Source organism: Carcharodon carcharias, chromosome 20, assembly GCF_017639515.1.
Source record: "Carcharodon carcharias isolate sCarCar2 chromosome 20, sCarCar2.pri, whole genome shotgun sequence".
In the NCBI taxonomy this organism is placed as follows: Eukaryota; Metazoa; Chordata; class Chondrichthyes; order Lamniformes; family Lamnidae; genus Carcharodon; species Carcharodon carcharias.
In genome coordinates this window covers 40,677,337-40,690,320 of record NC_054486.1, presented here as the reverse complement: position 1 = coordinate 40,690,320, position 12,984 = coordinate 40,677,337, and the positions used below count along the sequence as shown (strand labels likewise).

General features: G+C 46.8%; 2 protein-coding genes across 7 annotated transcripts in view; one reads left to right on the top strand and one right to left on the bottom strand.

Moving 5' to 3' along the window:
- Positions 1-12,939, bottom strand: part of ap4s1 (adaptor related protein complex 4 subunit sigma 1) — a 48,871-nt gene extending 35,932 nt beyond the window's left edge. The window contains exon 1 of one of the 2 annotated variants that reach the window (XM_041213989.1): positions 12,681-12,939. The gene's annotated coding sequence lies outside the window, so the exon portion shown is untranslated. Of the gene's footprint in view, positions 1-5,979; positions 6,007-12,680 lie in introns of those variants that run through there. The other variant, XM_041213990.1, reaches the window with a different exon arrangement.
- The window catches only part of strn3 (striatin, calmodulin binding protein 3), a 268,108-nt gene continuing 267,280 nt past the window's right edge, over positions 12,157-12,984 (top strand). For 4 of the 5 annotated variants that reach the window (XM_041213988.1, XM_041213985.1, XM_041213984.1 and 1 more), the window contains exon 1: positions 12,157-12,522. In XM_041213988.1, the coding sequence (XP_041069922.1) occupies positions 12,298-12,522 (225 nt within the window). In that variant the 5' untranslated portion in view covers positions 12,157-12,297. The remainder of the gene's footprint in view (positions 12,523-12,984) is intronic. The other variant, XM_041213987.1, reaches the window with a different exon arrangement.

Genomic DNA, 12,984 nt, shown 5'->3' with positions numbered 1-12,984 from the left:
CAGAGCTCCAAACTTTGAGGAAGAGGGAGATGAGGAAAAGGAGGAAGCCCCTGTCTATTTGGCAGATTCCAAAACAGATGAGGCTGAGGCAGCCACTAATGGCAGAGCAAGTGAAAAGCATGGCCACGTAGCAAGGCTGACTCTGTCCAAGAGGAGATCATTGCCATAAGGGAGAAAATAAACATCAATAAGTTGTACTCAATCACCCACATATGGCTGAAACCCTCACGATCATAACCATGGGCCCCATCATACTGCAACATGATAATAAGTCATTCACAACCTGGCCCCCTCACATGAACACCAATGACTGTAAATGAGCAGCCCATGCCACCAAATTGTCCATAATCAAACCATGCCCACAATGCTGAGTGTGACAAGATGTCAGACTTCAAACCCTATACATGCTGATAGAATTGTATGTAGTATACATATAGATAAGGCATCTTATATATGAGGAGCCCATAACTGTGCAACAAAACACTTTGACAGAACTTGTGCACCATTCATTCTGGCCAATGGTCCAGTTTCTGACGTGGGCACCACATACAACATTCCTGGCTTCTATATACCTCTGCTTGCCCCGCAAAGCACATCCTGTGCCACCTGGAATGCAAACACAGCCAAAGTAGTGGCAGACGACCAATATTACCTGCACAATACATGACCTCTTGAACTTTGATGCCTACATGAAGGCCAATGCATGTAGTGCACTGCAGTGCAGATGAATGCCTTGCACCCAGCACACATGCTCGAGATGCACCTGCTGCCCAGCTTCTGTTGATGAAGTCTAATCATTGAGCCTCCCTTAAAGTCAAGCTTGGATGAACAATGAAAGATACAAGGAGCATCTCATTGCTTGAGCCTTTGAACACTGGAATCTGATGTGATACAGCAGAGAAGAAAGAAGCCCTCCGAAGCATCAGAAATCAGCTGACAGCCTTGATCTTCCTGAAAGCATGTCGAAATGGACCTCAGCACGCCACCCTCATTATTACTGGTAAGAACTGCCTTCATTATGTTACCATTAATTTTGAGCTCTCCAGTGTACAAACACACATCAAGTCACGTACAAGTATAAGTAAATGTATTCAAGCAATGCTCAAAATTGCTATATACAATGTTAACAGTAACCATGGTGAACCCATCAGTTTTGTAGGTGAGGCTGTGCCCTCTTGATCACTCCTAAGAAGAGTCCCCCTTTGTTGCCTCAGAGGAGGTGGGGGCAGGTTGCTCACTTCTCTTTCTAAACAGCAATGAGGAGTGTGGTGGCCACCCATTGAGAACCTCCTTCAGACTGCAGTCTCTACATCTTTGTACGGGCAGCCCTGGTCACTGGCCGCTCTAACAGAGGGGTTGGGGAGGTGGAGGAAGATGGGGATGTTTAGAAGCTCTCAATACCTTCACCCTCTTCAGCAACCTGCACAGCCCTGGGATGGACTTCAGGTGGGTCTGATGGGGCTGACTGCTGAAGCATAGCAGTCGTCCATTTCAGTAACTGCTGTACCAACAGTATAACTGTCCTGTTAAGGGTATGTAGCTCCTCATGTATTCCATGGATGTTAGTGCTCATACTCTTAGTGGACTGATCCAGGCCACTGAGGGAGGCTTTCTGGCCGGGACGTTGCTCTTACATTCACTCTGAGTGCTGCTGCATGTGTCTCTGCATGAGATTGGCCAATCTCTCATGGTCAGAGCTCATGCTCTGAAAGATCACTTTCCTTCCCCCTCAGAGCAGGACTGTGCAAAAACATCTCTAATTCCGACACCTCTGCCGGCACGCTGGAGCAGTGACTTTCACCCTGAGCCACTGACTCTACATGTGTGCTACATTCCTCTGATATGCTTGCATCTGGGTTGGCACTGGTGTAGTGGTAATGTCATTGAATTACTAATCCAGAGGTCCAGGTTAATATTCTGGGGACACAGGTTAAAATCCCACCATGGCAGCTGGTGGAATTTAAATTCAATTAATAAATCTGGAATTAAAAGCTAGTCTCAGTAACAGTGACCATTGTCGGTTGTTGTAAAAAGCCATCAGGTTCACTGATGCTTTTCAGGGAAGGAAATCTGCCATCCTTACCTGGTCTGGCCTACACGTAACTCCAGATCAACAGCAATGTGGTTGACTCTTAAATGCCCTTTGGCCAAGCAGGCCACCTGGTTGTATCAAACTGCTACAAAGAAAAAAGAATGAAACCAGATGGACCACCTGTCATCTAGGCACCGGAAATGACAACAGCAAACCCAGCCCTGTCCACCTTGCTAACATCTGGGGGCTTGTGCCAAAATTTGGAGAGCTGTCCCACAGGCCAGTCAAGCAACAGCCTGACAGTCATACTCACCAAATCATACCTTAGACATTGTCTCAGACATCACCGTCATCATCCCTTGCTATGTCCTGTCCACGTATTCCATGGACGTTAGTGCTCATACTCTTGGTGGACTGATCAGAGCTGGCAGCACGATGGTACACAATCGGGAGTGAGTCCTCAACATTGACTCCAGATCCCATAAAGTGTCATGGCATCAGGTCAAACATGGGCAAGGAACCCTCCTGCTGATTATCGCCTGCTGCACCCTCACCGCCTCTCAGCTTATGAATCAGTACTTCTCCATGTTGAACAATTAGAAAAAGCACTGAGGGTGGTAAGGGCACAGAATGTACTCTGGGTGAAGTACTTCAATGTCCATCACCAAAAGTTGCTCGGTAGCACCAGTACTGACCAAGGTGGCTATGTCCTAAAGAATATAGCTGCTAGACTGGGTCTACAGCAGGAGTTGAAGAAACCAACAAGAGGGAAAAACATACCTGGCCTCGTCCTCACCAATCTACCCATCACAGGTGCATCTGTCGATGACAGTATTTGTAGAAGTGACCACTGGACAGTCCTTGTGGATACAAAGTCCTGCCTTCACAATGAGGATAACCTCCATCCTGTTGTTTGGCACTGCCACAGTGCTATATTTGGGTTAGATTTTGAACAGACCTAGCAACTCAAAACTGGGCAACCACAAGGTGCTGTGGGCCACCAGCAGCAGCAGCAGAATTGTATTCTACCACAATCTGGAACCTCATGGCCCAGGATATCCCCCACTCTATCATTACCCTCATTCAATGAAGAGTGCAGGAGTGCATACTGGAGCAGCATCAGGCATACCTAAAAATGAGGTGTCAACCTGGTGAGCCTACAGCACAGGACTACTTGAATGCCAAACAGCAGAAGCAGCATGCAGCAGATAGAGCTAAGTGATCCCACAACCAACAGATCAGATCTAAGCTCTGCATTCCTGCCACATCTAGTTGTGAATGGCGGTGCACAATTAAACAACCCACTGGAGGAGGAGGCTGCACAAATGTCCCCTTTTTCAATGATGGGGGAGCCCAGCACAGCAGTCCAAAAGACATCACTGAAGCATTTGCAGCCACCTTCAGAAGTGCCGACTGGATGATCTATCTCGGCCTCCTCTTGAGGCCTCCAGCATCACAGATACCAGTCTTCAGCCAATTCAATTAGCTCCACGTGAATATCAAAAAACGGCTGAAGGCACTGGACACTGCAAAGGCAATGGACCCTGACAACATTTTGGCAATAATAATGAAGACTTGTGCTCCAGAACTAGCTGTGCCACTAGTCAAACTGTTCCAGTCCAGCTATAATATTGGCGTCTGCCTGGCAGTGTGGAAAATTAATCACGTATGTCTTGTTCACTAAAAGCAGGACAAATCCGACACGGCCAATTACCGCCCCATCAGTCTATTCTTGATCATCACCATGGAGATGGAAGGCATCATGGACAGTGCTGTTAAGCAGCACTTACACAGCAATAACCTGCTCACAGATGCTGTTTGGGTTCTGCCAGGGCCACTCAGCTTCTGCCCTCATGACAGCTTTGGTCCAAGCACGGACAAAAGAGGCTGAACTCAAAAGCTGAGGCAAGAGTGACTGCCCTTGGCATCAAGGCAGCATTTTACCGAGTATGACATCAAGAAGCCCTAGCAAGACAGATGCCAATGGGAAAAGGGGATAATTCTCCATTGGTTGGAGTCGTACCTAGTACAAAGGAAGATGGTTGTGGTTGTTGGAGGTGAATCATCTCAGCCCCGGGACATCGCTGTAGGAATTCCTCAGAGTAGTGTCTTAGGCCCAACCCTTTTCAGCTGCTTCATCGATGGCCTTCCCTCCATCATAATGTAGGAGTAGGCATATTTGCTTTTGATTGCACAACGTTCAGCACCATTCGCGACTCCTCAGATACTGAAACAGTCTATGTCTATATGCAACAAGACCTGGACAATATTCAGAATTGGCCTGATAAATTGCAAGTAAGATTTGCACTACGCAAGTGCCAAGCAATGACCATCTCCAACAAGAGAGAATCTAACCATCGCCCCATGACATTCAATGGCATTACCATCACTGAATCCCCCACAATCAACATCCAGGGGGTTAACATTGACCAGAAACTGAACTTGTCCAGCCATACAAATACTGTGGCTACCTCCTGACTCCCAAAAGCCAGTTCACAATTTACAAGCATAAGACAGGAGTGCTATGCAATACTCTCCACTTGCCTCGGTGAATGCTGCCCCTAGAACACTCAAAGTTGGACACCATCCAGGGCAAAGCAGCCTGCTTGATTTGACATGTTATTCACCACCATAAACATTCACTCCCTCCACCACTGATGCACAGTGGCAACAGTGTGTACCATCTACAAGATGCACTGCAGCAACTCACCAAGGCTCCTTTTACAGATCCCTCCAAACCCCTGACTTCTACCACCTGGAAGGACAAGGGCAGCAAATACATGGGAATGCCACTACCTGCAAGTTCCCCATCAAGCCGTACACCCTGTTTCTTGGAACTATATTACTATTCCTTCAGTTATTGGGTCAAAATCCTGGAACTCCCTTCCTAACGTTTTTGAACGTTCCTACAACACATGGACAGCAGCTGTTCCACTGCCTTCTCAAGGGCAATTAGGGATGGACAACAAATGCTGGTCTAGCCAGTGATGCTCACATCCCATGGACAAATAAAAAAAAACTCTAGGTGTCGTTTCACCAATGCCTTGTACAGTTGTACATACGAACATATGAATTAGGAGGAGTAGGCCACTCGGCTCTTTGAGCCTGCTCCGTCATTCAATAACATCATGGCTGATCTGAATGTAACATCAGCCCCACATTCGTGCCTATACCTGATAACCTTTCACCATCTTGTTAATCAAGAATCTATCTATCTCTGCCTTAAAAATATTCAAAGACTCTGCTTCCACTGGCTTTTGAGGAAGAGCGTTCCAAAGACTCACTACCCTCAGAAAAATCTCTCCTCATCTGTCTTAAATGAGCAACCCCTTATTTTTAAACAGTGACCCCCTAGTTCTAGATTCTCCCACAAGAGGGAACACGCTCTCCACATCCACTCTGTCAAGACCCCTCAGCATCTTAAAGGTTTCAATCAGGTCGCCTCTTACTCTTCTAAATTCCAGTGGATACAAGTCGAAGCTGTCTAACCTCATAAGATAACCCGCCCATTCCAATTATTAATTTAGTAAACCTTCTCTGAACTGCTTTTAAAGCATTTACATCTTTTCTTAAATAAGGCCAGTACTGTACACAATACTCCAGATGTGGTATCACCAATGCCGTATACAACTGAAGCATAACTGCCCTACTTATGTAATCAATTCCCCTCACAATAAATGATAACATTCTATTAGCTTTCCTAATTACTTGCTGTACCTGCATATTAGCCTTTTGTGACATGGGGACACCCACATTCCTCTGAATTTCAGAGCTCTGCAATCTCTCACCATTTACATAATAAGGTTCTTTTTTAATCTTTCTGCCAAAATGAACAATTTCACATTTTCCCACATTATACTCCATTTTCCAGATCTTTGCCCACTTACTTAACCTAGATATGTCCCTTTGTAGCCTCCTGATGTCCTCTTCACAATTTATTTACCTACCTATCTTTGTGTCGTCAGCAAATTTAGCAACCATTCCTTCGGTCCCTTCATCCACCTCATTTATATAAATTGTAAAAAGTTGACGCCCCAGCACTGATCCCTGTGCCACACCATTCGTCACATCCTGCCAACCAAATAAAGATCCACTTATGCCAACTGTTTCATGTTAGCTAGCTCATCTTCTATCCAAGCTAAAATATATTTCCCCCTACACCATGAGCTTTTATTTTCTGCAATAACCTTTGATGTGGCACTTTATCAGAAGATGACCAAAAAAAAATGAGGAAGAAAATAAACTTTGTGTCTTGAACTTAGATCATCCCTCTCTAATGTGCTAATACCATCATTAAATAGCAGAGCCACCCTCCACCTTTTCCTGACTTCCTGTCCTTCCTAAATGTCACGTACTCTTCAACATTCAGGTCCCAATCTATGTCATCCTGCAGCCATGTCTCTGTAAAGGGTTTCAGATTGTACTTATTTATTTCTTTTTGCGCTATCAGTTCATCTGTTTTGTTTCAAATGCTACGTGAGTTTAGATACAGAGCCTTTAGTTTTGTCCTTTTATCATTTTTGTAGCATCTAGCCTTATCTGCTAATTGACTCTAAGGTTTGTACCCTTTGTCCCTTCCTGTCACGGTCTGTTTATCATTTCTCATATTAATATCTTTCTCTTTTGTCTTGTCTCTACAGTTTGCTTTACCACATCTTCTCAAATTTGATCCTTTGTCTCCAGTATTCAGTTTAAAAACCCTGTCTACCTCCCTAGTTATGCAGCCCCAGCACAGTTCAGGTGTAGACCGCCCCAACGGTACAGATCCCACTTTCCCCAATACTGGTGCCAGTGCTCCAAAAACTGGAACCCATTTCTCCCACCCCAGTTTTTGAGCTTTGCGCCCATTTCTCTAATCTTATTTGTCCTATACCAATTTGCACATGGCTCAGGAAATAATCCAGAGATTATTATCTTTGAGGTTCTGCTTCTTAATTTGGTGCGTAACTCCTCATATTGACTATGCAAAGCCTCCTTCCTCATCCTGCCTATGTTGTTGATACCTACATGGCCCATGACCATTGGATCCTTCCCCGCCCACTGCAAGTTCCTCTCCAGTCCTAAGCAGATGTCCTGAACCCTAGCACTGGGTAGGCAACACAGCTGTCTGGACTCTCACTAGTTGCTACAGAGAAGAGTGTCAATCACCCTTACTATACTGTCCCCTAAGACCACAACATTCCTTTTTGCTCCCCCCCCCCCCACTTAAACAGCTTTCTGTACCACAGCGCCATGGTCAGTTTGCTCATCCACCCTGCAGTCCCTGCTCTCACCCAAGTAAGCTGAGAGAACCTCAAACGTATTGGAAAATTTCAGAGCCTCACACTCCTGCCCTCTGGCTTCCCTTACCTGCCTCACTTGCAGTCACATCCTCCTGTCCCTGTTATATACTAGCACTTCTATAAAGCAGTTCAATAGAATAAAAATAGTAGATCCATTAGCATAAATACATTATTGACCAAACTAATGTTTTGCAGAGGAAATGAGTCTTAACCTATGAAATAAGCATGCCCCTTACACCTTAAGTTACAGATTGCTATTTCAGTCCCAGTGCTTAATTAGCAAAACCTGCTTATTTTTAACAGTATTATAGACCCTGAGCAAAAAGTTAATAGCATTCATAGCCAAAAATAAATATACAGAAAATTACAAACAATGTCTATTCATCCAGTTTTCTCCCCCCACTCTATCTCTACTCTTTGGAGTTAGGAGAATGAAAGGTGATCTCATTGAAACATACAGGATTCTGAAGTGGCTTGACGGAGTAGACACAGAGGTTTTTTCCCCTGGCTTGCGAATCTAGGGGACAAGGGCAGAGTCTCAGGATAAGGATAATTTAGGATTGAGATGAGGAGAAATTTCTTCAGTCAGAGGTTTGTGAATCTTGGAAATTCTCTACACTGAGGGCTGGAACTTTTCATCATTGCATATATTCAAGGCTGCGATAGATAGATTTTTAATCTCTCAGGGAAAGAAGGGATACAGGGAGAAGGCAGAAGGTCAGTGGAGATCATATTGGCAGGTTCAGGGGGCCATAATATGGTCTATGCCTGCTCCCATTTCTATGTTCTGTGGATATAGCCAACCCTCTGGTATCTAACGTGTTGTTCTTTTGGTGTGAACTGAGACAATGAGTGTTGGATGGATAATTAACACTGTAGGCCTTCATGCTAAAGACAACTGAATAGTGATCGAGAGTAAGACCGTAGCTGCTTTTTTTGCCTCTTTAGCACAGGAACTCACATACTCTAACTCAAAAACAGAATTACCTGGAAAAACTCAGCAGGTCTGGCAGCATCGGCGGAGAAGAAAAGAGTTGATGTTTCGAGTCCTCATGACCCTTCGACAGAACTTGAGTTCGAGTCCAAGAAAGAGTTGAAATATAAGCTGGTTTAAGGTGTGTGTGGGGGGGGTGGAGAGATAGAGAGACAGAGAGGTGGAGGGGGGGAGGTGTGGTTGTAGGGACAAACAAGCAGTGATAGAAGCAGATCATCAAAAGATGTCAATGACAATAGTACAATAGAGCACATAGGTGTTAAAGTTAAAGTTGGTGATATTATCTAAACGAATGTGCTAATTAAGAATGGATGGTAGGGCACTCAAGGTATAGCTCTAGTGGGGTTTTTTTTTATTTTTTTATAATGGAAATAGGTGGGAAAAGGAAAATCTTTATAATTTATTGGAAAAAAAAAGGGAAGGGGGAAACAGAAAGGGGGTGGGGATGGGGGAGGGAGCTCACGAACTAAAGTTGTTGAATTCAATATTCAGTCCGGATGGCTGTAAAGTGCCTAGTCGGAAGATGAGGTGTTGTTCCTCCAGTTTGCGTTGGGCTTCACTGGAACAATGCAGCAAGCCAAGGACAGACATGTGGGCAAGAGAGCAGGGTGGAGTGTTAAAATGGCAAGCGACAGGGAGGTTTGGGTCATTCTTGCGGAGTTCTGCAAAGCGGTCGCCCAGTTTACGTTTGGTCTCTCCAATGTAGAGGAGACCACATTGGGAGCAACGAATGCAGTAGACTAAGTTGGGGGAAATGCAAGTGAAATGCTGCTTCACTTGAAAGGAGTGTTTGGGTCCTTGGATGGTGAGGTGAAAGGAAGTGAAGGGGCAGGTGTTGCATCTTTTGTGTGGGCATGGGGTGGTGCCATAGGAGGGGGTTGAGGAGTAGGGGGTGATGGAGGAGTGGACCAGGGTGTCCCGGAGGGAGCGATCCCTACGGAATGCCGATAAGGGGGGTGAAGGGAAGATGTGTTTGGTGGTGGCATCATGCTGGAGTTGGCGGAGGATGATCCTTTGAATGCGGAGGCTGGTGGGGTGATAAGTGAGGACAAGGGGGACCCTATCATGTTTCTGGGAGGGAGGAGAAGGCGTGAGGGCGGATGCGCGGGAGATGGGCCGGACACGGTTGAGGGCCCTGTCAACGACCGTGGGTGGAAAACCTCGGTTAAGGAAGAAGGAGGACATGTCAGAGGAACTGTTTTTGAATGTAGCATCATCGGAACAGATGCGACGGAGGCGAAGGAACTGAGAGAATGGGATGGAGTCCTTACAGGAAGCGGGGTGTGAGGAACTGTAGTCGAGATAGCTGTGGGAGTCGGTGGGTTTGTAATGGATATTGGTGGACAGTCTATCACCAGAGATTGAGACACAGAGGTCAAGGAAGGGAAGGGAAGTGTCAGAGATGGACCACGTGAAAATGATGGAGGGGTGGAGATTGGAAGCAAAATTAATAAATTTTTCCAAGTCCTGACGAGAGCATGAAGCGGCACCGAAGTAATCATCGATGTACCGGAGAAAGAGTTGTGGAAGGGGGCCGGAGTAGGACTGGAACAAGGAATGTTCCACATACCCCATAAAGAGACAGGCATAGCTGGGGCCCATGCGGGTACCCATAGCCACACCTTTTATTTGGAGGAAGTGAGAGGAGTCGAAGGAGAAATTGTTCAGCGTGAGAACAAGTTCAGCCAGACGGAGGAGAGTAGTGGTGGATGGGGATTGTTCGGGCCTCTGTTCGAGGAAGAAGCTAAGGGCCCTCAGACCATCCTGGTGGGGGATGGAGGTGTAGAGGGATTGGACGTCCATGGTGAAGAGGAAGCGGTTGGGGCCAGGGAACTGGAAATTATTGATGTGACGTAAGGTGTCAGAGGAATCACGGAAGGGACTGGACAAGGGGAGAGAGAAGGGAGTCAAGATAACGAGAAATGAGTTCTGTGGGGCAGGAGCAAGCTGAGACGATCGGTCTACCGGGGCAGTTCTGCTTGTGGATTTTGGGTAGGAGGTAGAAGCGGGCCGTCCGAGGTTGGGCGACTATCAGGTTGGAAGCTGTGGAAGGGAGATCCCCAGAGGAGATGAGGTCAGTGACAGTCCTGGAAACAATGGCTTGATGTTCAGTGGTGGGGTCATGGTCCAGGGAGAGGTAGGAGGAAGTGTCTGCGAGTTGACGCTCAGCCTCCGCGAGGTAGAGGTCAGTGTGCCAGACAACAACAGCACCACCCTTGTCAGCGGGTTTGATGACAATGTCAGGGTTGGACCTGAGAGAATGGAGTGCAGTAAGTTGAGAGAGAGACAGGTTAGAATGGGTGAGAGGAGCAGAGAAATTGAGACGACTAATGTCGCGCCGACAGTTCTCAATGAAAAGATCAAGAGAAGGTAAGAATCCAGAGGAAGGGGTCCAGGTGGAGGGAGAATATTGGAGATGGGTAAAAGGATCCGTTGAACTGGGAGAGGACTCCTGCCCAAAGAAATGAGCCCGGAGACGAAGACGGCGGAAGAAGAGTTCAGTATCATGCCGAGCCCGAAATTCATTGAGGTGAGGGCGTAAGGGTATGAAACTAAGTCCTTTGCTGAGCACTGAACGTTCAGTATCGGAGAGGGGAAGGTCAGGGGGTATAGTGAATACATGGCTGGGGTTGGGATTGGAAGAAAGGGTGGGGACGGAGGGACAGGCAGGGGTGGAGGGTCCTAGATGGGTGTTGGTGTCGATGAGTTGTTGGAGCTTGCGTTCCTTAGCACTTGAGAGAAAAAGTTTCTTGTTGAGGCGTCGGATGAGCCGAAGGATAAAATGAAACTGGGGGCACGCGCAGCTTTGAAAAAGGGTATGGCGGTGCTGCTGGAGGGAGAGGTCGAGTGTGTTCATATGGCGGCGCATGGCACTGAGTGTGGATTTCAGAATGTGACGGGAACAGCAGTCCGAGAAACGTTTTATGTCCCGGAGATACCTGTAATCCTGGGTGGGTTCGAAACATGAGGGGTGGAATTTCAGTTGAAATCCACGTTTTTATCACATACTCTAACTGTTGGTCTATTTAAGCCAACAAAGACCAAAATCAAACCTGACTCTTGTTGGCCCCAATGGCTCAGGGCTATACTAGCTGGTACTGTTTTAAAGGCTAGAGATTCTTACAGAAAGCTACCTCAAACCTTTTTCTGGAAAAACTCAGCAGGTCTGGCAGCATCGGCGGAGAAGAAAAGAGTTGATGTTTTGAGTCCTCATGACCCTTCGACAAAAGTTCTGTCGAAGGGTCATGAGGACTCGAAACGTCAACTCTTTTCTTCTCCGCCAATGCTGCCAGACTTGCTGAGTTTTTCCAGGTAATTCTGTTTTTGTTTTTGTTTTGGATTTCCAGCATCCACAGTTTTTTTGTTTTTATCAAACCTTTTCCTGTTTTGTTAGCAGGCCCTGTGAAATAAAACACCTCAAATATCTTAATAAACAGACTCTTAAAATGGTATCTACAAAACAGTGATACAATAGAGAAAAAAAATTGAAATTAAGTTGCCCCTGAGCCCGTTTCTAATGAGCGCTAATACCCAAATACTAATTGAAATAAAAACAGAAAATGCTGGAAAAACTCAGCAGCTGGCGAGAAACAGAGTTAACGTTTCGAGTCTGTGTGACCTTTCTTCAAAATACTAATTGATCCTGCAGGGGAGCTTCATTACTTTTGTTTTGACTGCTGGTTTTCATTCCCTGCATCTTCGTGAGTTAAGAGCACAGGTGGGACTTTCCCTGTAAAGTGGCCCGCAGACACTTGGGCAGGTGTGCGCGGCGGCGAGGCACGCCTGCGCATTAGTGCTGCCGCTGTATTTGGCCAAAGGGCCGCGGCCGCCCCTCCCCCACCCACAGCGCAGCGCCGCCGCCATATTCTGCAGACAGAAGGGCAATGGCGGCTTGTTTGCGTTGCTGAGACTTATCTGGCTCCTCTCCTCGTGAACCCTTCCCACGAATAAATCCAAAATAACAATAGCACCCCAGTAATAAAAAAAAAATGGACGAACATCCTATAGGGATGTCCTCGCACAACAATTCTGGAGGCCCTTTGTTGGGCCCGGGAAGCAACGGCAACAACGGCGTCCGGCAGCAGCAGGGGCAACCAGAGGAACTACAGCGGCCCCAGTACACTATCCCTGGCATTTTACACTATATCCAGCACGAGTGGGCCCGCTTCGAGATGGAGCGAGCACACTGGGAGGTGGAGAGAGCTGAGCTACAGGTAGAGTGACAGGCGGCGCTGATACACCGGGGCTGAGGAACCGGGGGATGGGCGGAGAAAAGGCTAGGAACATCGGGCTAGGAGTGAGCAATACGGTTCTACGCCCAGTAGTCGCCCGGAGCTCGGGGGAAAGAATTGAAACAGCGGCCGGTATTTACCCAAATGTGGGGCCATCTTCGCCGCCGCCATTTTTGTTTCCAATATGGCGCCGGGCAGCTGGGTGTAAATAACTGGGAACATTTATGTGTGGATGCCCGAGCACCTTCTGATGACTGGTCAATCAGCTTCATTTGCTTCTAGTTCGTTTCCAATTGATGCGCTGCTCTTGCATGTGGGATCAACGGGGTTTCTGAAAGCTGGGATCCGGTCTTGTAGAATGGATTGTTTGAGCGTTACTTGGGTAGCATTTCATTAGCACTTGGTTCAGGCGATGACTCAGATTCCGTAATTTGCTCGAAACTC